We start from the raw sequence: 26,145 nt of genomic DNA, 5'->3' as shown, positions 1-26,145 counted from the left end.
GTCAACCGCTGTTTAAAATCAATTTTTATGCCATTTTTCTAGTAAAAAAGCGATAATATTCCGACCGGGAAACCCTGTTTACGTTCAAAGACAGAGAAAATAAAAACATGGTGTCGCCTCGTGCACGCGCCTCAGTCTCATTGTCCTCTGATCGACCACTTACCAAAGGCGCTAATGTTTTTCAGCCAGGGGCTCCAAAGACGTCATTCAGCTTTTTGCCGCCTTCTGAGAGCCTATGGGAGCCGTAGGAAGTGTCACGTTACAGCAGAGATCCTCAGTTTTCAATAAAGAGAGTAAAGAAGTCCAAGAAATTGTCAGACAGGCCACTTCCTGTAAGGAATCTTCTCAGGTTTTTGCCTGCCATAAGATTTCTGTTATACTCACAGACACCATTCAAACAGTTTTAGAAACTTTAGGGTGTATTCTATCCAAAGCCAATAATTATATGCATATTCTAGTTTCTGGGCAGTAGTAATAACCAGATTAAATCGGGTGCGTTTTTTATCCGGCCGTGTAAATACTGCCCCCTATCCCTAACAGGCTAATATTGACTGTTTCTGGGCCTTATTACTTGGTAAGTAACATTGCCATGATGGAACTATTCATGTTTGTGTGTCTGTCCAGGCATTGGTTAAATCTATAATATGTGCATGTCTGCTTTGGCTATTTGGGGAATTTCCAGTTATGGTGATACCCCCAACACATAAAACTGCTAAACAATACCACAATACCACAAATGTCTATTATCTATCCTGTTGCCTAGTCACTTTAACCCTACCTATATGTACATACTGTAGCTACCTCAATTATATCGTACCGCTGCACATCGGCTCGGTACTGGTACTCCCTGTATATAGCCATGTAATTTGTACTCGTCATTTTACTCATTATTTACTGTGTATTTATTAATTGTGTCACTATTTACATATATATACAGTACCAGTCAAAAGTTGGGTTTCACCTACTCATTCCAGGGTTTTTTCTTTATTTGTATTATTTTCTACATTTTAGAATAATAGTGAATACATTAAAACTATGAAATAACACATGTGGAATCATGTAGTAACCAAAAAAGGATTAAACAAATCAAAATATATTTTAGATTTCAGATTCTTCAAAGTAGCCATCCTTTGCCTTGATGTGAGCTTTGCACACTCTTGGCATTCTCTCAACCAGATTCACCTGGAATGCAGTCTTGAAGGAGTTCCCACATCTGCTGAGCACTTCTTGGCTCCTTTTCCTTCACTCTGCAGTCCAACTCATCCCAAACAATCTTAGCTGGGTTGAGGTCGGGTGATTGTGGAGGCCAGGTCATCTGATGCAGCACTCAATCACTCTCCTTCTTAGTCAAATATTCCTGGAGCTGTGTTGGGTCATAGTACTGTTGAAAAACAAATGATAGTCCGACTAAGCGCAAACCAGATGGCATGGCATATCACTGCAGTATGCTGTGGTAGCCATGCTGGTTAAGTGTGCCTTGAATTCTAAATAAATCACAGACAATGTCACCAGCAAAGCACCCCCACACCATCACACCTCTTCCTCCTTGCTTCACGATGGGAACCACACATGCCGAGATCATCCGTTCACCTACTCCGCGTCTCACAAAGACACGTCGGTTGGAACCAAAAATCTCAAATTTGGACTCATCAGACCAAAGGACAGATTTCCACCGGTCTAATGTCCATTGCTCGTGTTTCTTGGCCCAAGCAAGTAGCTTCTTCTTAATGGTGTCCTTTAGTAATGGTTTCTTTGCCGCAATTCGACCATGAAGGCCTGATTCATGCAGTCTCCTCTGAACAGTTGATGTTGAGATGTGAAGCCTTTATTTGGGATGCAATTTCTGAGGCTGGTAACTAATAAACTTATCCTCTGCACAGACGTAACTCTGCATCTTCCTTTCCTGTGGCAGTCCTCATGAGAGCCAGTTTCATCATGGCGCTTGATGCTTTTTGCGACTGCACTTGAAGAAACTTTCAAAGTTTTTGAAATGTTCGTTATTGACTGACCTTCATGTCTTAAAGTAATGATGGACTGTCATTTCTCTTTGCTTATATGAGCTGTTCTTACTATAATATGGACTTGGTCTTTTACCAAATAGGGCTATCTTCTTTATAACACCCCTACCTTTCACAACACAACTGATTGGCTCAAATGCATGAAGAAGGAATGAAATTCCACAAATTAACTTTTAACAACCCACACCTGTTAATTATAATGCATTCCAGGTGTCTACCTCATGAAGCTGGTTGAGAGAAGGCCAAGAATGTGCAAAGCTGTCATCAAGGCAAAGACTTTGAAGAATCTCAAATATAAAATAGAAATATACTGCTCAAAAAAATAAAGGTAACACTTAAACAACACATCCTAGATCTGAATGAAAGAAATAATCTTATTAAATACTTTTTTCTTTACATAGTTGAATGTGCTGACAACAAAATCACACAAAAATAATCAATGGAAATCCAATTTATCAACCCATGGAGGTCTGGATTTGGAGTCACACTCAAAATTAAAGTGGAAAACCACACTACAGGCTGATCCAACTTTGATGTAATGTCCTTAAAACAAGTCAAAATGAGGCTCAGTAGTGTGTGTGGCCTCCACGTGCCTGTATGACCTCCCTACAACGCCTGGGCATGCTCCTGATGAGGTGGCGGATGGTCTCCTGAGGGATCTCCTCCCAGACCTGGACTAAAGCATCCGCCAACTCCTGGACAGTCTGTGGTGCAACGTGGCGTTGGTGGATGGAGCGAGACATGATGTCCCAGATGTGCTCAATTGGATTCAGGTCTGGGGAACGGGCGGGCCAGTCCATAGCATCAATGCCTTCCTCTTGCAGGAACTGTTGACACACTCCAGCCACATGAGGTCTAGCATTGTCTTGCATTAGGAGGAACCCAGAGCCAACCGCACCAGCCTATGGTCTCACAAGGGGTCTGAGGATCTCATCTCGGTACCTAATGGCAGTCAGGCTACCTCTGGCGAGCACATGGAGGGCTGTGCGGCCCCCCAAAGAAATGCCACCTCACACCATGACTGACCCACCGCCAAACCGGTCATGCTAGAGGATGTTGCAGGCAGCAGAACGTTCTCCACGGCGTCTCCAGACTCTGTCATGTCTGTCACGTGCTCAGTGTGAACCTGCTTTCATCTGTGAAGAGCACAGGGCGCCAGTGGCAAATTTGCCAATCTTGGTGTTCTCTGGCAAATGCCAAACGTCCTGCACGGTGTTGTGCTGTAAGCACAACCCCCACCTGTGGACGTCGGGCCCTCATACCACCCTCATGGAGTCTGTTTCTGACCGTTTAAGCAGACACATGCACATTTGTGGCCTGCTGGAAGTCACTTTGCAGGGCTCTGGCAGTGCTCCTCCTGCTCCTCCTTCCACAAAGGCGGAGGCAGAGGTCCTGCTGCTGGGTTGTTGCCCTCCTACGGCCTCCTCCACATCTCCTGATGTACTGGCCTGTCTCCTGGTAGCGCCTCCATGCTCTGGACACTACGCTGACAGACACCGCAAACCTTCTTGCCACAGCTCGCATTGATGTGCCATCCTGGATGAGCTGCACTACCTGAGCCACTTGTGTGGGTTGTAGACTCCGTCTCATGCTACCACTAGAGTGAAAGCACCGCCAGCATTCAAAAGTGACCAAAACATCAGCCAGGAAGCATAGGAACTGAGAAGTGGTCTGTGGTCCCCACCTGCAGAACCACTCCTTTATTGGGGGTGTCTTGCTAATTGCCTATAATTTCCACCTGTTGTCTATTCCATTTGCACAACAGCATGTGAAATTTATTGTCAATCAGTGTTGCTTCCTAAGTGGGCAGTTTGATTTCACAGAAGTGTGATTGACTTGGAGTTACATTGTGTTGTTTAAGTGTTCCCTTTATTTTTTTGAGCAGTGTATAACACTTTTTTGGTTACTACATGATTCCGTATGTGTTATTTCATAGTTTTGATGTCTTCATTATTATTCTACAATCTAGAAAATAGTAAAAATAAAGAAAAACTCTTAAATGAGTAGGTGTGTCATTACTTTTGACTGGTATTGTATATATGTGTTTATTTTCAGACAACTTAACATGTGTAAATATTTGTATGAACATAACAAGATTCAACAACTGAGACATAAACTGAACAAGTTCCACAGACATGTGACTAACAGAAATTGAATAATGTGTCCCTGAACAAAAGGGGGGCCAATATCAAAAGTAACAGTCAGTATCTAGGATTGGCCACCAACTGCATTAAGTACTGCAGTGAATCTCCTCCTCATGGACTGCACCAGATTTGCCAGTTCAGATTTACCCCACTCTTCCACCAAGGCACCTGCAAGTTCCCAGACATTTCTGGGGGGAATGGCCCTAGCCCTCACCCTCCGATCCAACTCAATGGCATTGAGATCCGGGCTCTTCACTGTCCACGGCAGAACACTGACATTCCTTTCTTGCAGGAAATCATGCACAGAATGAGCAGTATGGCGGGTGGCATTGTCATGTTGGAGGGTCATGTCAGGATGAGGGTACCACATGAGGGAGGAGGATGTCTTCCCTGTAACACACAGCGTTGAGATTGCCTCCAATGACAACATGCTCAGTCCGATGATGCTGTGACACATCGCCCCAGACCATGACGGACCCTCCACCTCCAAATCGATCCCGCTCCAGAATACAGGCCTCAGTGTAACGCTCATTCCTTCCACGATAAACGCAAATCCGACCATCACCTCTGCTGAGACAAAACCGCGACTCGTCAGTGAAGAGCACTTCTTGCCAGTCCTGTCTGGTCCAGCGACTGTGGGTTTGTGCCCATAGGCAACGTTGTTGTAAGGCAGGTCTGGTGAGGACCTGCCTTACAACAAGCCTACAACCCCTCAGTCCAGCCTATCTCAGCCTATTGCGGATATTTTGAGAACTGATGGCGGGATTGTGCATTCCTGGTGTAACTCGGGTAGTTGTTGATGCCATCCTGTACCTGTCCCGCAGGTGTGATGTTTGGATGTACTGATCATGTGCAGGTGTTGTTACAAGTGGTCTGCCACTGCGAGGACGATCAGCTATCTGTCCTGTCTCCCTGTAGCGCTGTCTTGGGCGTCTCACATTATGGACATTGCAATTTACTGCCCTGGCCACATCTGCGGTGCTCATGCCTCCTTGCAGCATGCCTAAGGCACGTTCACGCATATGAGCAAGGACCCCGGGCATCTTTCTTTTGGTGTTTTTCAGAGTCAGTAGAAAGGCCTCTTTAGTGTCCTAAGTTTTCATAACTGTGACCTTAATTGCCTACTGTCTGTAAGCTGTTAGTGTCTTAACGACCGTTTTACAGGTGCATTTTCATTAATTGTTTATGGTTCATTGAACAAGCATGGGAAACAGTGTTTAAACCCTTTACAATGAAGATCTGTGAAGATCTCTCTCTCTATATATATCTATCTATTTATATATATATATATATATATATATATATATATATATATATATATATATATATATATATATATATATATATTATCTTTAACTCTGCATTGTTGAAAAATCTGTTATTTACGAAGCATGTGACATTTGATTTGATTTAATTTACTAAAGCCATGGATCTTTGTCTTGGTAATCACAAGCTTAACTGTTTCTAAGAGCATATACCAATTTCATTAGAAAGACATGACCCATGGCCTTAGAGCTGTTTCTGCATGTGCAAAAGCACAATCATGAGCCTCTGCATGAGTAAAAGCTTCTACAGGAGCAACCATTACCATCTTACATGCTACATCTAATATGTCTCGGATATAGCACACGCTTGATGTCTTATATTGAACTGAAAACAGCTAATACTTTAACAATTATTTTCTCTTCTAAATCACAAGGTACAGAATTTAAACCTATTTAATTCACAGTCTCTACATCTTTCCTTTCTTGTTTATCTAGTTTCTTCATCTACCTCTTTTGTTCACTCTTGTTCTATCTCTGGATCTCTGTCTGTTTATATATGTATGTACTGAATCAGCTTGAGGCTCAAGCTAAACCGATGTCACCAATGGGTAGAGTGACTCACTCAACACTGTCAACCAACGTTTGGAAGGGACAGGTGACACACCGACCTCTCCCAGGGAAAGTCCTTTCTGAACACATCAAACTGACCCTGAAGCTCTGAACGGAAAAAAAACGTGTACACATCACATATCACATGATTCAGGAATCATAATCAAATAAACAGGAAATTGTTTATTCAGTTGGGAACTGTCCAATGTCATGTGGACAGAGTAAATGTGATATGTTATTGGAATGTAAATTGAAATTGATCAAATATGCACTGTAATCCATACTGAAATCCAATGGCAGATTAACACATATGATCCACAATTTACATCATCACATCAGAAACAATGCAAATTCCCTCAATGAATAATCCTTATTTACAAACCCTGAAATAAGTTACTGTCACGCCCTGACCATAGAGAGCCCTTGGTTCTCTATGGTATAGTAGGTCAGGGCGTGACTGGTGGTGTTCTATGTTGTTTATTTCTATGTTGGTGTGCTTGGTATGGTTCCCAATCAGAGGCAGCTGTTTAGCGTTGTCTCTGATTGGGGATCATATTTAGGCAGCCATTTCCCCTCTGTGTTTTGTGGGATCTTGTTTCTGTGTAGTTGCCTATGAGCACTGCTTGATCTTCACGTATCGTTTATTCTTGATTGTTTTGTGCGTTTCACTTAAATAAAATCTGTGGAACCCAGATCACATTGGTCCGAGTATGCTTCCAGTTCGTACGACGAGCGTGACAGATACAGTATGTGAAAATCATTTATTGATGTATATGGAAGAATAACATAAGAATTTGAGTCAAGTGCCCAGATCACAAGTTAGGATTCTGCCTAAAAGCATGAAGTCATTGCCTAAATCATTTCTATATTGTAAGGCGGTCTAGTACACCCACAGCATACTGGATAACGGCGTGTGCTGAACCAATAAATCAAGTGGGAGCATTCTCCACATTACATGCTCCTGTGAGCCATTACTAATTCATTCCAATGCTAGGGGCATCATAATGTCTTATCACAGAAACTCAAGACGCCCAGGAGGCCAGCAGTAGATTGAACTGCTTGAGAGCCTGAAATCTCACTGCAGGTCACACTCTCTTCTTTTCATTTGACAGACAAATGTTATACGCAAATGTTATCTGCATAACTATGAGTAGATTTTAAATAAAATTATTGTTGCATGCATCACACACTCCTCACACAGTTCCGACTCCATCATCATTTTCGCTGAAGACACAACAGTAGTGCGCCTGATTAGCAACAACAACGAGACAGCCTACAGGGAGGAGGTAGGCACTCTGACTGCATGGTGCCAGGTAAAAAACCTTTCCCTCAACGTTAGCAAAACAAAGGTGCTGATTGTGGAGTTCAGGAGGAACCAGGCTGGACACGCCCCCATCCCCATCCCCATCCCCATCCCCGGTCAATAACTTCACATTCCTTGGCGCACACATCTCAAATAAGCTGAAATGGTCTAACCACACTGACACAGTGGTGAAGAATGCACAAAAGCGACTCTTCAACCTCAGGATGCTGAAGAAACTTGCCCTGTCTCTGTGGGCCTTCACTGTGTTCTACAGTGGTACGGCAACTCCACTGCCGCAGACCGCAAGGCGCTTCAGAGGGTTCTACGTGCTGCCAAACGCACCATTGGGTGCACGCTGCCTGCTCTACAGGACACCTACAACACCAGGTGTCGCAGGAAGGCCAAGAACATCATCTGGGACCCCATAGCCATGCCCTGTTGTCCCCGCTTCAATCACTCAGACGTGAGCAGTACAGGAGCATCATGGCAAAAACTGGAAGACTGACCAATAGTTTCTACCCTCAGACCAACAGGCTGCTAAATAGCTACATGCTCCCCCCTCCCCTCTGCTACCTCCCCATATGGACATTTTCATGATTTTATTTAACTTAGTCCTGCATGTTGGAGCTTGGCGATTAAGATTTTTACTGTACCCTGCAATCACACCTGCAACCCTGTACATGTGACTCTTAAACACTCCAAATCTGAATCTGAATCCCGACTACCATCTGTCCTAACCTCCTAAAAATATTTATTTTAGGGTGTCATCAGAAACTGAAAAAAGTAAAACCAAGGGTTCCTTGGGAAATTATCGAACACCTGGCAACTGGTTTTGATTGAGTTGGAACTCCAGGAGTCTTTTTCTTCTGAAAACACAAACTCTAACACGAAAGGGCACTGATATCCTAACAATCCTAACTATAACACATGCCATATGTGCTGTAGTGTTACGAACATCTATGATACATAGCCGTGGGAAGTAGGGGTGCTGGGGGTGCGGCAAAATGGCAGCACCCCCTGCTATTTTTCCATTGCATTATTGATATAATTTATAATGGAATTGGGGTAGGGGAGATGAAATAAGAAATGTAAAAATCTAATTATTCAAATTGTAGACAGCAACCAATCATTGACAATGCTTTACCGCAAGGTTGAAAGTTTCCTGTTCATTCTTTCCTGTAGGCTAGCAGTTAGCATTTACAAGATCAAAATCAAAATGTCTCAGAAAATAATTTCAGATTTCTTCAATCCTGGTGCTAGCCAACCAAAAAAACCTGCCATCATAGCAGCTCCAACTGATGAAAACCACAGGCCTGCTGCATCTAGCACCTGCAGCAGTCCACCAGTTACTCTGTGCCCAGTCCCTACTGATGTGACTGGCACCGAAACCCTAGCCTCCAAGCAGCAAGATGCTAACTCCACTGGCTGCAACAGCTCCACGTTAGCCCAGCCCCAGGCGGAGGAGCATTCTAGGCATACTGCACCCACAGATAACATTCTTTCAAACTGGCGCAAAGCAGCCGAGAAGTTTAGGGAACATGATAAGTCACCTCTACACACAAAGTCCCTTAAAAAATTTGCTGTTCTAGGTAGTACCCCAATCAGTGCCTTGTTTTCAGATTTGGCTGCTTTAAATCAATTAGATTTCTCGTCCGCTAGGGAGTGCATTTTAGAGGCGACACAACTCGTTGATAATAAAATGCACTTACAGTCTACCAAAGGAATGGGTTCTCAGGAGAGACAACTGGATGTCGGACACAATACAGAATGAACTCATTCAACAACTGGCTCACCCAGTACAGAGGGAGATTGTGTTGCACATATTAGAGTGTCTGCTGATGGTGCAACTGCCATGAGCACCATGGAACAACTCAATTCAAATTGTATTTAATTGTCAGCAGTCTCCAGTATGTCGGCCCGAACGTGGAGTCACACTGAGTTTTGGGGGTTTTCATCTCGCCTGTCTGCACCGCGTGAAGTACTCTCCACTTCACACACGACATGCTGAAGGATGACAAAAGTGTCAAGGGGGAAACAATTGACTGTACGTTTGTTTATGTGTGTCACGCCCTGTGTGGGATGGGCATTCTATGTCATTATATTTCTATGTTTTGGCCAGGTATGGTTTCCAATCAGAGGCAGCTGTCTATCATTGTCTCTGATTGGGAATCATACTTAGGCAGCCTTTTTCCCACCTGGTTTTGTGGGTAGTTGTTTTCTGTTTTGTTATCAGTGACCTGACAGAACTGTTGGCTTTCGTTTTGTTTCTTTGTTTAAGTGTTTCGTTATATATAATAAATTATGAACACTTACCACGCTGCGCTTTGGTCCACTCCTTCTGACGACTGCCATTACAATGTGTAACTCTGTGTTGCTGTTTATGTCACACTGCTTAGCTTTATCTTGGCCAGGTCACATTTGTAAACGAGAACTTGTTCTCAACTGGCCTATCTGGTTAAAGAAAGGTGAAATAAAATATAATTTAAAAAAAGTAACAATGACAGCCTAATATTAATTTATGACCAAGGTGACGGCATGAGCTACCCAAATCTGCCTCAAGATGCTCACAGACAACGTATCCCCCAGAGTGAGCAAAACCCCAGCCCGCTATCGCCACACAATGCTGAACTGCTGGAGTAGGAGAACTCAGGTGGAGACAAATTATTTGAAGCAGTGGATCTGGTGCAATCAGAAGAGGAAAGACGATTCGACTAGAAAGGGGTAGGGATATCAGCAAGTAAAAAGAAAACCATAATTGACGCAGAAAAAGGAAGCACAACTCAACTGGGGCGCAAGGTCACTTTTTGTGTTTTATGACTGCCGGCACACCTGGCCCTGCAGCACGAGGTAAGACCAAGGTAGTTGATGTCTATGCCATCGTGGAAATCTGCTTGGCATATTACAAAAATCTCCATCAAAATCTGTCTGTTTAAGCTAGAGATATCAGGGGTTTTTGCATGGGCTGCATCTCAATCCACAGCATCCGCCGATGTCGGCCTTCCACATCTGCAGTGGAAGGTGGCAGAGCTACAGCGATGTTTGTCAGACCAGGAGACATCCCAAAAATCAGTCTTCTCATGAATACGACTGTAGCGTCCGAACAGTTTGGGCTGCAGACTAACATTACCCCACCATCGATAGGTGAGACTCTCACGAGCGCGTACATGTCGATTGTTTTGATCTAGGATGCCCAGAAGACTAGTCTGAAGGTAGTGTAGGGCGGCCCAGCCTCCGAAGTGAATCATATCAACACTATGCAAAGGGTTTTATTGTCTTCTCAGGAATTCAGCCTTCTTTGCATTATCTCACCAACCCCTCTTGCCACACTTTGAAGAAGCAGAGGTTCTGTTGTCTTTACATCCTGTAGGTCAGCTGTCTGACTGGAAGTTCAAATCAAATCAAATTGTTTTGGTCACATACACGCGTTTAGCGGGTATTGCAAAATGCTTGTGTTTTTAGCTGCAACAGTGCAGTAATATCTAACAATTTCACAACATATACCCAGTACACACAAATCTAAATAAAGGAATGGAATTAACAATATATAACTAGAAACTAACTCAACATTAATGTTATTGGTCAACAACTCAGATTTTGAATCTAAACATGGTAAAATGGTTATAAAAGGGTCCTAGCTTCATTGTCTCTCCCTCTTTCTTTGTTACTGACCTGCTGTGGTGAGACACACTCTCTCTCTTTCTTTTTCTCTCTATCGTTCCCCCAAGAGCTATGGGCCATCGCACAAGACATGGATTATTTGTCTCTCTCTGTCTGATCATGCATAGAACATGCCTTTTAATAACTGTTAATGCTTTGTAACTTAAGCGGTATGCCTTGTATGTGAATCCATACATTTTACAATTATATTACATCTATTTGTATTTAGAATTCCATAGTCGGACCTTTCTTGATTTCTTATTACTTACTGTAACTCAACTATGTTCTCTTGCATATTGCTAAATAATCTTAATGGAGTTAGATAAACATTTTAATAGGCTAATTGCATAGTCTTATTACGAGTCGCATGTGAGGTGTATATAACATGCATATATATCAAATATTACCCTACTACAGTAGCCCAGTAAAGTTTCATTTTTATTATGGAAGTATACACTGAATATACAAAACATTAGGTGAATTAGGTGAACATTAGGTGAATCCAGGTGAACCAGGTGAATCCAGGTGAAAGCTATGATCCCTTATTGATGTCACTTGTTAAATCCAATTCAAACAGTATATATGAAGGGGAGGAGACTGGTTAAAGAAGGATTTTTAAGCTTTGAGACAATTGAGACAAGGACTGTGTCAAGAACTAAAAAGCTACTGGTTATTTTATGCTCAACAGTTTCCCGTGTGTATCAAGAATGGTCCACCACCCAAAGGACATCCAGCCAACTTGACACAACTGTGGAAGGCATTGGAGTCAACATGGAACATGGAATGCTTCGACACCTTGTAGAGTCCATGCCACAATGAATTGAGGCTGTTTTAAGGGGATAGGAGGGTGCAACTCAGTATTAGGAAGGTGTTCCTAATATTTGGTATACCTAGTGTATATCAAATCAAATCAAATTGTATTGGTCACATATACATGGTTAGCATATGTTAATGCGAGTGTAGCCAAATGCTTGAGCTTCTAGTTCCGACTATGTAGTAAAATCTAACAAGTAATCTAACAAATTCACAACAACTACCTTATACACACAAATATACACAAATGTAAAAGGATGAATAAGAATATGTACATATAAATATATGGATGAGCGATGGCCTGCGGCATAGGCAAGATGCAGTAGATGGTGTAGAATAAAGTATATACAGTTGAAGTTGGAAGTTTACATACACCTTAGCCAAATACATTTAAACTCAGTTTTTCACAATTCCTGACATTTAATCCTAGTAAAAATTCCCTGTCTTAGGTCAGTTAGGATCACCACTTTATTTTAAGATTGCGAAATGTCAGAATAATGGTAGAGAGAATAATTTATTTTTGCTTATATTTCTTTCATCACATTCCCAGTGGGTCAGAAGTTTACATACACTCAATTAGTTTTTGGTAGCATTGCCTTTAAATTGTTTAACTTTGGTCAAACATTTCGGGTAGCCTTCCACAAGCTTCCCACAATAAGTTGGGTGAATTTTGGCCTATTCCTCCTGACAGAGCTTGTGTAACTGAGTCAGGTTTCTAGGCCTCCTTGCTCGCACATGGTTTTTCAGTTCTGCCCACAATTTTTCTAGGCGATTGAGGTCATTGTCCATTTGGAAGACCCATTTGTGACTTCCTGAGTGATGTCTTGAGATGTTGCTTCAATATATCCACATAATTTTACTTCCTCATGATGCCATCTATTTTGTGAAGTGCACCAATCCCTACTGCATCAAAGCACCCCCAAAACATGATGCTGCCACCCCCGTGCTTCATGGTTGGGATGGTGATCTTCGGCTTGCAAGCCTCCCCCTTTTTCCTCCAAACATGACGATGGTCATTATGACCTATTTTTGTTTCATCAGACCAGAGGACATTTCTCCAAAAAGTACCATCTTTGTCCCCATGTGCAGTTGCAAACCATAGTCTGTTTTTTTATGGCGGCTTTGGAGCAGTGGCTTCTTCCTTGCTGAGCGGCCTTTCAAGTTATGTCGATATAGGACTCGTTTTACTGTGGATATAGATACTTTTGTACCTGTTTCCTCCAGCATCTTTACATGGTCCTTTGCTGTTGTTCTGGGATTGATTTGCACTTTTAGCACCAAAGTACTTTATTCTCTAGGAGACAGAACGCATCTCCTTCCTGAGTGGTATGATGGCTGCGTGGTCCCATGGTGTTTATACTTGCGTACTATTGTTTGTACAGATAAACGTGGTACCTTCAGGTGTTTGAAAATTGCTCCCAACGATGAATCAGACTTGTGGAGGTCTACAATTACTTTTCTGGGGTCTTGGCTGATTTCTTTTGATTTTCCCATGCTGTCAAGCAAAGAGGCACTGAGTTTGAAGATAGGCCTTGAAATACATCCACAGGTACACCTCCAATTGACTCAAATTATGTCAATTAGCCTATCAGAAGCTTCTAAACCATGACATCATTTTCTGGAATTTTCCAAGCTGTTTAAAGGCACAGTCAACCTAGTGTATGCAAACTTCTGACCCACTGGAATTGTGATATAGTGAATTATACTATGTAAACAATTGCTGGACAAATTACTTGTGTCATGCACAAAGTAAATGTCCTAACCGACTTGCCAAAACTATAGTTTGTTAACAAGAAATGTGTGGAGTGGTTGAAAAACTAGTTTTAATGACTCCAACAAAAGTGTATGTAAACTTCCGACTTCAACTGTATGACAGCCACTTCAAAACATACTTCCCACACTTTTACTTTCTGTTTTGCTATGTATGAATATGTTATTCAATGCGTTTCTATGGGCTAATAGCAGTAAGGCCAAATCCAATGTTTCATCTGTTTTTTATATATACTTACACGGGTCCTTAACCCTTTGACACATACGAACACACAGTGTGATCATTCTACAGTGATCCCTGCAGTGTCCACTCAAACCGGTGTGATTAGAACACTTCATTAGAACGTCTAGCTAATATTGACACAACAGTCAGCATTTGAGCTGACCACATATTTTTTTTGGAGAAACATTTTGCACAAACACAGTCTTTAAAATGTTATGTTCTCAATATGAACAGTTTATTTTGGATGCAATGTTCAGACATTCACAAAAGTAGCAACAGCACGACACAATTCTCAAATTGTAAAATAGTCCTTGCGCTAACTGACGCTAACTGAGAAAAGGGTGTGTTAACATGGTCATATTTAGCCAACTCTTGGCTGGTAGAAACCATAGTATGAATTAGTAACAATAGTAACAATTACTACTTACAATTCATCACATCATGGGTGAGCTCACCAGTGATCAAAATAAAACACTTTCTAAAAGTCAAAAGTAATCTGATGCTGTGTAGTTTGTGCATGCCGCCATGTTTGTTTTTCTCCGTCAACCAAGGAATGAATAAGAATATGTGAATAAAAATATATGAATGAGCAATGGCCGAACGGCATAGACAAGATGCAGTAGATGGTATAGAGTACAGTATATACATATGAGATGAGTAACGTAGGGTATGTAAACATTATATAAAGTGGCATTGTTTAAAGTGGCTAGTGATACATTTATTACATACATTTTTTCATTATTAAAGTGGCTAGAGATGAGTCAATATGTTGGCAGCAGCCACTCAATGTTAGTGATGGCTGTTTAGCAGTCTGATGGCCTTGAGATAGAAGCTGTTTTTCAGTCTCTCGGTCCCTGCTTTGATGCACCTGTAGTGACCTCGCCTTCTGGATGATAGCGGGGTGAACAGGCAGCGGCTCGGGTGGTTGTTGTCCTTGATGATCTTTTTGGCCTTCATGTGACATCGGGTGGTGTAGGTGTCCTGGAGGGCAGGTAGTTTGCCCCCGGTGATGCGTTGTGCAGATCTCACCACCCTCTGGAGAGCCTTACGGTTGTGGGCGGAGCAGTTGCCATACCAGGCGGTGATACAGCCCGACAGGATGCGAATTTCTTCAGCCTCCTGAGGTTGAAGAGGCGCTGCTGTGCCTTCTTCAGCACGCTGTCTGTGTGGGTGGACCATTTCAGTTTGTCCGTGATGTGTACGCCGAGGAACATAAAACTTTCCACCTTCTCCACTACTGTCCTGTCACTGTGGATAGGGGGCTGCTCCCTCTGCTGTTTCCTGAAGTCCACGATCATCTCCTTTGTTTTGTTGACATTGAGTGTGAGGTTATTTTCCTGACACCACACTCCGAGGGCCCTCACCTCCTCCCTGTAGCCCGTCTTGTCGTTGTTGGTAATCAAGCCTTCCACTGTAGTGTCGTCTGTAAACTTGATGATTGAGTTGGAGGCCTGCATGGCCACGCAGTCATGGGTGAACAGGGAGTACAGGAAAGGGCTGAGAACGCACCCTTGTGGGGCCCCAGTGTTGAGGATCAGCGGGGTGACTACTGGCACGCTGGAGTTGATGGCGCCGACAGAGATGGTCGCCTTGCTTCGAGTTCTTAGGAAACTATGCAGTATTTTGTTTTTTTTCAGTAGTTTTTTTTTAATGTATTATTTCTTACATTGTTACCCCAGGAAATCTTAAGTCTTATTACATACAGCCGGGAAGAACTATTGGATATAAGAGTAACGTCAACTTACCAACATTACGACCAGGAATACGACCTTCCTGAAGCGGATCCTCTGTTCGGACCACCACCCAGGACAGTGGATCTAATTACAGTAGTCGACCCAAAACAACAGCGCCGCAGAAGGGGTAGACGAAGCGGACACCTGGTCATGCTCCGTAGACGTGCTCATCGCCCCCGCTCCCGAGTATACTACTAGCCAATGTCCAGTCTCTTGACAACATGGTAGATGGAATTCGAGCAAGGGTTGCCTTCCAGAGAGACATCAGAGATTGTAACATTCTCTGTTTCACGGAAACATGGCTCTCTCTCGAGATATGTTGTCGGAATCGGTTCAGCCACCAGGTTTCTCCATGCATCGCATCGACAGAGATAAACACCTCTCTGGGAAGAGGAAGGGCGGGGGTGTATGCTTCATGATTAACGACTCATGGTGTAATCATAACAACATACAGGAACTCAAGTCCTTCTGCTCACCCGACCTAGAATTCCTTACAGTCAAATGACGGCCATTTTACCTACAAAGAGAATTCTCATCAGTTATAGTCACAGCTGTGTACATTCCCCCTCAAGCAGACACCAAGACGGCCATCAAGGAACTTCACTGGACTATCTGCAGACTGGAAACCATATACCCTGAGGCTGCATTTATTGTAGCTGTTGTTTTTAACAAAGCAAATTTGAGAACAAGGCTACTACTTAAATTATACCAGCATTTTGATTGCGCTACGCGCATGGACAGTACCCTCAACCACTGCTACTCTAACTTCCGCGATGCATACAAAGCCCTCCACCACCCTCCCTTCGGCAAATCCGACCACGACATCATCTTGCTCCGACCGTCTTATAGGCAGAAATTCAAACAGGATGTACCAGTGACGAGAACCATTCAACGCTGGTCCGACCAATCGGAAGACACGCTTCAGGATTGTTTTGATCACGCAGACTGGAATATGTTCCGGTCAGCCTCAGTGAACAACATCAACCTACACGCTGACTCGGTGAGTGCGTTTATAAAGAAGTGCATTGGAGATGTTGTACCCACTGTGACTATTAAAACCTACCCTAACCAGAAACCGTGGATGGATGGCGGCATTGGCGCAAAACTGAGAGCGCGATCCACCACATTTAACCATGGAAAGAGGTCTGGGAATATGACCGAATATAAACACTGTAGTTATTCCCTCCGCAAGGCAATCAACATGCAAAATGCCAGTACAGGGACAAGGTGGAGTCAAATTTCAATGGCTCAGACACGAGACGTATGTGGCAGGGTCTACAGGTAATCACAGACTATAAAAAGTTAACCAGCCACGTCACAGACAACGACGTCATGCTTCCAGACAAACTAAACACCTTCTTTGCCTGATTTAAGGTAAATACAGTCCCACCATCGCGGCCCGCGAACAAGGACTGCACCTCCCCTCCTTTTCCTTGACTGACATAAGTAAAACATTTAAACGTGTTAACCCTCTCAAGGCTGCTGGCCCAAATGCCATCCCTAGCTGTGTCCTCAGAGCTTGCGCAGACCAGCTGGCTGCTGGGTTTACGGACATATTCAATCGCTCCCTATCCCAGTCTGTTGTCCCCACATGCTTCAAGATGGCTACCATTGTTCCTGTACCCAAGAAGGCAAAGATAACTGAAATAAATGACTACTGCCCCATAGCACTCACTTCTGTCATCATGAAATGCTTTGAGAGACTAGTCAAGGATCATATCACCTCCACCTTACCGGCCACAATAGACCAACTTCAGTTTGCATACCACCCCGAACAGGTCCACAGATGACGCAATCGCCATCACACTGCACACTACCCTATTGCATCTGGACAAAAGGAATACCTATGTAAGAATGCTGTTCATTGACTACAGCTCAGCACTCAACACCATAGTACCCTCCAAGCTCATCATCAAGCTGAAAGCCCTGGGTCTCAACCCCACGCTGTGCAATTGGGTCCTGGACATTCTGACATTCCCCCCAGGTGGTGAAGGTAGGAAACAACATCTCCACTTTGCTCACCCTCAACACTGGGGCCCCACAAGGATGCGTGCTCAGCCCTCCCCTGTACTCCCTGTTCACCCACGACTGCGTGGCCATGCACGCCTCCATCTCAGTCATCAAGTTTGCAGACAACGCAACAGTAGTGGGATTGATTACCAACAATGACGAGACAGCTTACAGGGAGGAGATGAGGGCACTCGGAGTGTGGTGTCAGGAAAACAACTTCTCACTCAACGTCAACAAAACAAAGGAGATGATCGTGGACATCAGGAAACAGCAGAGGGAGCACCCCCCTATCCACAGTGAAGGGACAGCAGTGGAGAAGGTGAAAAGTTTTACGTTCCTCTGCGTACACATCACAGACAAACTGAAATGGTCCACCCACACAGAGAGTGTGGTGAAGAAGGCACAACAGCGCCTCTTCAACCTCAGAAGGCTGAAGAAATGTGTCTTGTCACCCAAAACCCTGACAAGCTTTTACAGATGCACAATCGAGAGCATCCTGTCAGGCTGTATCACAGCCTGGTATGGCAACTGCACCGCCCTCAACCACAAGGCTCTCCAGAGGGTGGTGCGGTCTGCACTACGCATCACCGGAGGAAAACTACCTGCCCTCCATGACACCTACAGCACCTGATGTCACAGGAAGGCCAAAAAAATCATCAAGGGCATCAACCACCCGAGCCACTGCCTGGTCACACCGCTACCATCCAGAAGGCGAGGTCAGTACAGGTGCATCAAAGCTGGGACCGAGACTGAAAAACAGCTTCTATCTCAAGGCCATCAGACTGCTAAACAGCAATCACTAACTCAGAGAGGCTGCTGCCTACATTGAGACCCAATCACTGGCCACTTTAATAAATGGATCACTAGTCACTTTATACAATGCCACTCTAAATAATGCCACTTTAATAATGTTTACATGTCTTACATTACTCATTTCACATGTATATACTGTATTTTATTTGTGTTAGCATGTCTTACATTACTCATATCACATGTAAATACTGTATTTTATATTATCTATTGCACCTTGCCTATGCTGCTTGGCCATCGCTCATCCATATACTTACATGTACATATTCTCATATTGTCTTTAGATTTGTGTGTATTAGGTAGTTGTTGGAGATTGTTAGATTACTTGTTAGATATTACTGCACTGTCGGAACTAGAATCACAAGCATTTCGCTATACTCGCATTAACATCTACTAACCATGTGTATGTGACAAAACAATTTGATTTGATTTGATTTGAAAAGTGTGCTCTTCACAGATGAATCCCCGTTTCAACTGTACCGGGCAGATGGCAGACAGCGTGTATGCCGTTGTGTGGGCGAGCATTTTGCTCATGTCAACGTTGTGAACAGTGTCCCATGGTGTCAGTGGGGTTATGGTATGGGCAGGCATAAGCTACGGAAAATGAACACAATTGCATTTTATCCATAAAAATATAAATGCACAGAGATACAGTGATGAGATCCTGAGGCCCATTGTCATACCGTTCATCCGCGCCATCACCTCATGTTTCAGCATGATAATGCACAGCCCCATGTCACAACAATCTGTACACAATTCCTGGAATTTGAAAATGTCCCAGTTGATCCATGGCCCTCATACGCACCAGACATGTCACCCATTGAGCATGTTTGGGATGCTCTGGATTGAATTGTACGACAGCATGTTCCATTTCCCGCCAATGTCCAGCATCTTCGCACAGGCATTGAAGAGGAGTGGGACAACATTACACAGGCCACAATAAACAGCCTGATTAACTCTATGCGAAGGAGATGTTTTGCGCTGCATGAGGCAAATGGTGGTCACACCAGATACTGACTGGTTTTCTGATCCACGCCCCTTCCTTTTTTATATATGTATCTGTGACGAACAGATGCATATCTGTATTCCCAGTCATGTGGAATCCTTAGATTATTGTAGGGCCTAATGAATTGATGGAAAACACTGGTGGAGTGCTTGGGCCGTTGGCCTCTCATCGAAGAGAGAAGTTTGTCCGGCTCATCTAGCTAATCCTCGCTTTACATTAGCATAGCATGCCTCAAATATAAGTATTGAACCACAGTGAAATGGGCTGCTTCTGTGAATTAATAAAGAGGCCGGAACTCACCTCATTTCAAACTGTTGTTAGAAAATCATGTAAAATTGACAAGTTCAAACAGCCTATAGATAATTAGCAGGCATCATGCCTTGGTTTAAGGGCAGCGCGTTAACTGTCCTGTTGCATAACAATCACATTTTGGAACAGTGAGCGAATTCTGATATCACACGCAACTCCCGCGTTCAAAAGTTAAATTCAAAATCAAATAGCTAAATTATCCTTGGTACGACCAACAATTCCATATGTTAGCTTAGTAGAAACGCAGCCCGGGGCTCTTGGACTACAGGGGGTTAAAAAGCTGCCGCCGCGAAGTTAATATTCTTTATTCAATGCTTTTCGGAGATGCGTTAATAGTTTTTTGCTGCGTTACAAAATGTCATATTATTGCAATGTTATTGTGCTGGCTACTCTTGTGTGCCATGGGCAATAGCTTGTGGATTGTGTGGTGCTACTGAAATTTATCAACTGTGCTTTTTCTGTTCTTGAACGCAGTTGTTGTGTTGTGGTTTGTTGAGCAATTGGGAGAGGTGCTTTGGTGCGAGGTTCCAGTGATAAGTGAGTCAGTCCACTTTTCTGGATTTAGTTGGGTGGCAACGGCATGATTCTGCATGGAGAGCTCTCAGCTCTGTTTTGTAAGCAGTGCGCATATGATTTATGCTCTCATCTATTCAGTTGTGGGGGTTTGGAGTCGGACACATGCTCTTCTGTATGATAGACAGTTTAGTTTAAGTTGATTCGGATCTCTCTCTCTCCCTCCTCTCTGTCCCTCTCCCTCTCTCTCCCTCTTCTCTTCTCTCCCCCTTGTGGTAGATATCAAGTGATCTGGAGCAGTGCTCGCAATAGTCTCCCACTTCTATTTTGTATTAGTTTATAATTCTAAACTTGGCGAAAAGGAAACAAGAACAATACCAAATATGGGGCATGGCATTCTCTCGCCCTCGGCTTGCAGGCCTTCTCCGGCCCATGTCAAACACGTAGCCCACTAGCAAGCAGCAGGGCAGGGCCCCGCCGGTGCTGGATCAAGGTCAGTGCTTTTTTCCGTGATGGCTCGCATAGCTGTCCATGGTCCTAAAACTGTTTTTTTTTTGTGCTCAGTTTTATTAGGCACAATCTTTTGTTTACTAATTTAGTTACAACACCCCTCTAGTTTTTCCCTTCTCTCACACACACACCTGTTGTAATTATGCAGTACAAAGAAATGTGCTCACTGTTCACAAAGGCTTTTTTTTGCAAACAGCCATGTGTTACATTAATTGAGGCTGCAGTGATACTGTTACCGAATCTTGTCCTATGCTTAGGCTACTCATCACATTAGGAGTTATATTTTATTGTTAGTCTGCATAGATGCATGCAATGCTTTATTATGAAGCACCCCTACTGAAAACAACTTCCCATGGCTATGTCTAATCCCACTGGAATCTTGTACTATAGTAACAAATATTGTACCCTGTCAGATCTGTACCAATACAAATCCATGCAGCCACTGATCTCTGGCAGGAAGAAGTCCAGTCAGTTGCACTCTTGGCAAGTTGGTAAATTTGACCTTTATAGAAATGGCCAGGGATGTGGAACGACGTCTTACTGCACTTGTAAGCATACAGTAGACTTAATGAACTGGCAGGGGATTCATACATTTCATAAATGTTCTATGCTATGTTCAAACCATGACCATTTGAAGCGAGGACATTTTTTGGTTGAAAATAACTAGAAAGAGACTTGATTAATATAATTATTTTGATCTGTCACTTTCTCTCTCTATTGTAATATTTTTTTCTTCAGATGAAATACCAACAGGCAAATCTCCCAAGATTCTTACTCCCTGGTGGATCTGTGCAGCCTCCTACTACTGTTCATGGCTTTGCAAAGAGATGAACGACCCACCATACTGTAGATGTCAAAACACTGTGCAACACTACACAGGGAGTAGATGTGCTGAATCCCCCACTAGACGAATATATGAATAGTGTCTGTCTACGTTGGGGTAATCTACTTCGAACATTAGGGTATTAACAAAGTAGCTCCTAGAATTCTTTAGGTCAGCAATACCCTTAGATGACAGAATAATAATTTGGATGCAATTTCTGTTCCAGATGAAAGTTGCAAGTGACATGATCTCTAGCAACTTTACTGATACACGAAGCATTTCAAATGCATTTCAAATTGCATGCAACATGCAATCCTGTAATACATCACATCATGGTTTCATAAATGATTTGTTTATCAAACGTTTGGTAATTATAACAGCATCAATACAGACAAAATGCTGGCTGTACAATTTAGCTAACTAGCCAAAATGCTGCCTATTTGCCAACCATGTTTTACCAAACTAGCTTGCAAGTGCAGTTCATGATGGAGAATTTCTGTTGAAACTGGACAGAGAAAGATCTGGGTTCACTTTTAAAATTACATTTATTGAATGCCAGATCATTTACATAAACCCTGACTGGCCATGGTGTCCAGAAGTTTTCATACATTTCCCATTTGGCATGTCTGTTTTGTCATGGTTTGCAGCAGGATTGACACCCGTGTTGACATGACAACTGGGTCGGAGTTCCAAACGGACGATATGACGAGTCATATAAACTTTTTTCTGCTCACTGATTGGACATTGCATACTGTACAGTCAGTTGCGTGAAATAGGATTGATTTATACCTCAATTTTGGGGGGGTGACACACTGAGTAACCCAGATGCAACTGTGAACGTAAATTGCATCCAGATTGCTTCGTGTGTCATAGGCTTAAGCTGTTCAGGGCAATAGAGGTTGGGTATCATCTGTTTTGGACATGCCTGTAGCTCGCTTGAAATCAACAACATGCTCCTTTCGAATATCTAATAAGACAAATAACAAGATAATTGGCTGTCATTACACTGTAATTATCAATAATTCAGAAATATAATTTCATTAAATAATTATTCTGTAATTATTATAACTTACTTAATTAGATATTACTCATTAAACCTATTCTTAAGATTCATAGTGAATTTGAAGTAGACAAGTACGGTTCCAGGGTGGAATGTGCATTGATATGTTATTGCTCTTAAAGAATAACTTCTCTGTATCTCTCTTTAAAGGCACAATCTGAGATTTGAAACAAAACTTGTTTTGGTAAACGGCAAAGGGATGGAGCTAGAGAAATGGAACAGCTCTTAAATTCAAAGACAGAGCTATGGATGAAAGCTTTGACTATCCATGAGCAAAAAATAACAGTTCTACCCATGTTTTGAAGCGTTTATAATTATATTGTTTACAAACAAGAAAGTAAAACAATAAAAGAAATTGAGTTATGCTGGGGTAAGACAGTAGAACTAAGCTCATGAGACTTTTGTAAGTCGTAGTCTTCAATAACCAGTGGCTATATATCGTTACTTTAAAAGTCAAAATTACTAGGCGAAAAATGAATTTACCAATTCCAGACTACACGTTTAAGGTCATCACCTTATAATGTTATTATAAACACATGAACCTGCTCAAATGCGATTATAGCATGCTTATAACTGGTCAATATTTGTCTTTATCCAGTCTATGCCAAGCCAGCCTACCTGAGAGATAGGGTTGGTGGATGTTTTGACCCGCTGCTGGAACAGAACGTTCAGTATGCGGTTCTGCTGCTCCAAGTCAAACACGCGTGTTCTCAGCTTCACACACTCCTCCTTCAGGTCCTGGAGATTCACCCACATAAACACAATAATGGTTGGTTACACTTTGCACAGTATAAACCAGCTTTATAATTATACAGTTGAAGTCATAAGATTACATACACTTAGGTTGGAGTCATTAAAACACGTTTTCAACCATCCACACATTTCTTGTTAATAACAAACTATAGTTTTGGCAAGTCGGTTAGGACATCTACTTTGTGCATAACACAAGTAATTTTCCCAACAATTGTTTACATACAGATTATTTCAATTATAATTCACTGTATCACAACTCCAGTGCCTTTAAACAAGTTGGACAGTGCCTTTAAACAAGTTGGAAAATTCCAGAATTGTCCGTAGAGCTCCAAGACAGGATTGTGTCGAAGCACAGATCTGGGGAAGGTTATCAAAAAATTTTTGCAGCATTGAAGGTCCCCAAGAACACAGTGGCTTCCAACAACATTTATTAAGAAATCAAGGCAAACTTAACCAGCATGCCTACCACAGCATTCTGCAGTGATACGCCATCCCATCTGGTTTGCGCTTTGTGGCACTATCATTTGTTTTTCAACAGGACAATTACCCAACACACCTCCAGGCTGTGTAAAGGCTATTTGACCAAGAAGGAGAGTGATGGAGTGCTGCATCAGATGACCTGGCATCCACAATCACCTGACCTCAACCCAATTGAGAAGGTTTAGGATAAGTTGGACGCAGAGTGAAGGGAAAGCAGCCAGCAAGTGCTCAGCATATGTGGGAACTCCTTCAAGATGGTTTGGAAAAGCATTCCAGGTGAAGCTTGTTGAGAAAATCCCAAGAGTGTGAAAAGCTGTCATCAAGGCAAATGGTGGCTACTTTGAAGAATCTCAAATATAAAATAGATTTTGATTTGTTTAACAATTTTTGGGTTAATACATGATTCCATTCGTGTTATTTCATAGTTTTGATGTCTTCACTATTATTCTACAATGTATAACATTGTAAAAATAAAGAAAAACCTTGAGTAGATGAGTCCAAAATATTTACTGGTACTGTACTTAAATGGAAGATGTTTGGAACTACAAAGTCTCTTCCTAGAGCTGGCCGTCTGGCCAAACTGAGCAATCAGAGGAGAAGGGCCTTGACTAGGGAGGTGACTAAGAAGCCAATGGTCAATCTGACAGAGCTCAAGAGTTCCTCTGTGGAGATGGGAGAACCTTCCAGAAGGACTACCATCTCTGCAGCACTCCACCAATCAGGGCTTTATGGTAGAGTGGCCAGACGGAAGTCACTCCTCAGTAAAAGGCACATGACAGCCCGCTTGGAGCTTGCCAAAAGGCACCTAATGGACTCTCAGACCATGAGAAACAAGATTCTCTGGTCTGATGAAATCAAGATTGAACTCTTTGACCTGAAAGCCAAGCGTCACGCCTGGAGGAAACCTGGCGCCATCATACAGTGAAGATCCTTGATGAAAACCTGCTCCAGAGCGCTCAAGACCTCAGACTGGGGGCGAAGGTTCACCTTCCAACAGGACAACAACCCTAAGCACACAGCCAAGACAACGCAGGATTGGCTATGGGACAAGTCTCTGAATGTCCTTGAGTGGCCCAGCCAGAGCCCTGACTTGAACCTGATCGAACATCTCTGGAGAGAACTGAAAATAGCTGTGCAGCGACGCTCCCCTTCCAACCTGACGGAGCTTGAGAGGTTCTGCAGAGAAGAATAGGAGAAACTCCCCAAATACAGGTGTGCCAAGCTTTTAGCATCATACCCAAGAACACTCGAAGCTGTAATCATTGCCAAAGGTGTTTTAACAAAGTATTGAGTAAAGGTTGTCAATACTTATGTAAATGTGATATTTACGTTTTTTATTTGAATACATTTGCTAAAAAATGTAATAATCTTTTTTTGCCTTGTCATTATGGGATATTGTGTGTAGATTGATGAGGGGAAAAACTATTGAATCAATTTTAGAATAAGGCTGTCACGTAACAAAATGTGAAAAAATTCAAGGAGTCTGAATACTTTCTGAATGCACTGTATAGCCCACAGACATGGACCTTAATGAAAATCATCATTAGACTTTGCTACCCCAAAGTGGATAAATATGTGAAATTTGGCCTGCAGGCCGATGGACAACATGGCAAGTCCGCAGAAATTTGACAAGCGTACAGCAACAGTTAAAGTGAGCATGTGGTCTTTCAGTTTCAATAGACATGACTTGCTACCTAGTACACCACTATATATCATTATGACATTCCATCATTATTTCTCTCATAGCCTCCATTAGACTTAATAAGACTTATTTCATGATGCTTCAATCAAACAAAACAAAGACAAACCTTTTGAGTGAGGAGAGCTTGAACCACCTGATTAGCCACCTTGAAGAGGAAGATAGGGAAGAGAGAGGAGGTAAATGAAATAGAGAGACATTGCATAAAGAATACTCTCAAAGAAAAGTTAAGACCACATTCAGTCAACATTCACCCACAATAACGTCTGCTAAATATGTGTATGTGACCGATACAATTTTGATTTGATTCTTCCAGGCTTATTGTATAACGTTTGTGTGAAGAAGCAGATCTTCACTAGATACATTTATTCACTTCGCCAATGTTTTAATTGTTGTCGCAATTGTTTTTTTTGTTTCAAGGGCTCTACTTGTTATTTTCATTCAATATTATCAACAATATTATTGGAGCGTTCAGATGCTCGTCAGATGTGGGAAACTTCCTAATAAGGGACAGGTCACGGGGTGGTCCAACTTGAGGTGTCATAAAAATAAAATGCACCCCCCTCCCAACGTAAAACATATTTTCACACGACCATTCTCCTTGCACCCCCTCCCCAACATATTTTAATTCTTTACA

At 42.6% G+C, this 26,145-nt stretch overlaps 1 protein-coding gene across 1 annotated transcript in view; it reads right to left on the bottom strand.

Moving 5' to 3' along the window:
• Positions 1-26,145, bottom strand: part of LOC106586108 (nck-associated protein 5) — a 101,951-nt gene that overhangs the window by 30,690 nt on the left and 45,116 nt on the right. The window contains exons 6-7 of the mRNA XM_014172977.3: positions 25,618-25,656; positions 23,195-23,314 (exon numbers count right to left, since the gene is read on the bottom strand). Coding sequence (XP_014028452.3) covers positions 23,195-23,314; positions 25,618-25,656 — 159 coding nt within the window. The remainder of the gene's footprint in view (positions 1-23,194; positions 23,315-25,617; positions 25,657-26,145) is intronic.

Source organism: Salmo salar, chromosome 25 (assembly GCF_965601325.2).
Source record: "Salmo salar chromosome 25, fSalSal1, whole genome shotgun sequence".
NCBI classification, from domain to species: Eukaryota; Metazoa; Chordata; class Actinopteri; order Salmoniformes; family Salmonidae; genus Salmo; species Salmo salar.
This window is presented reverse-complemented; position numbering and strand designations above follow the sequence as displayed.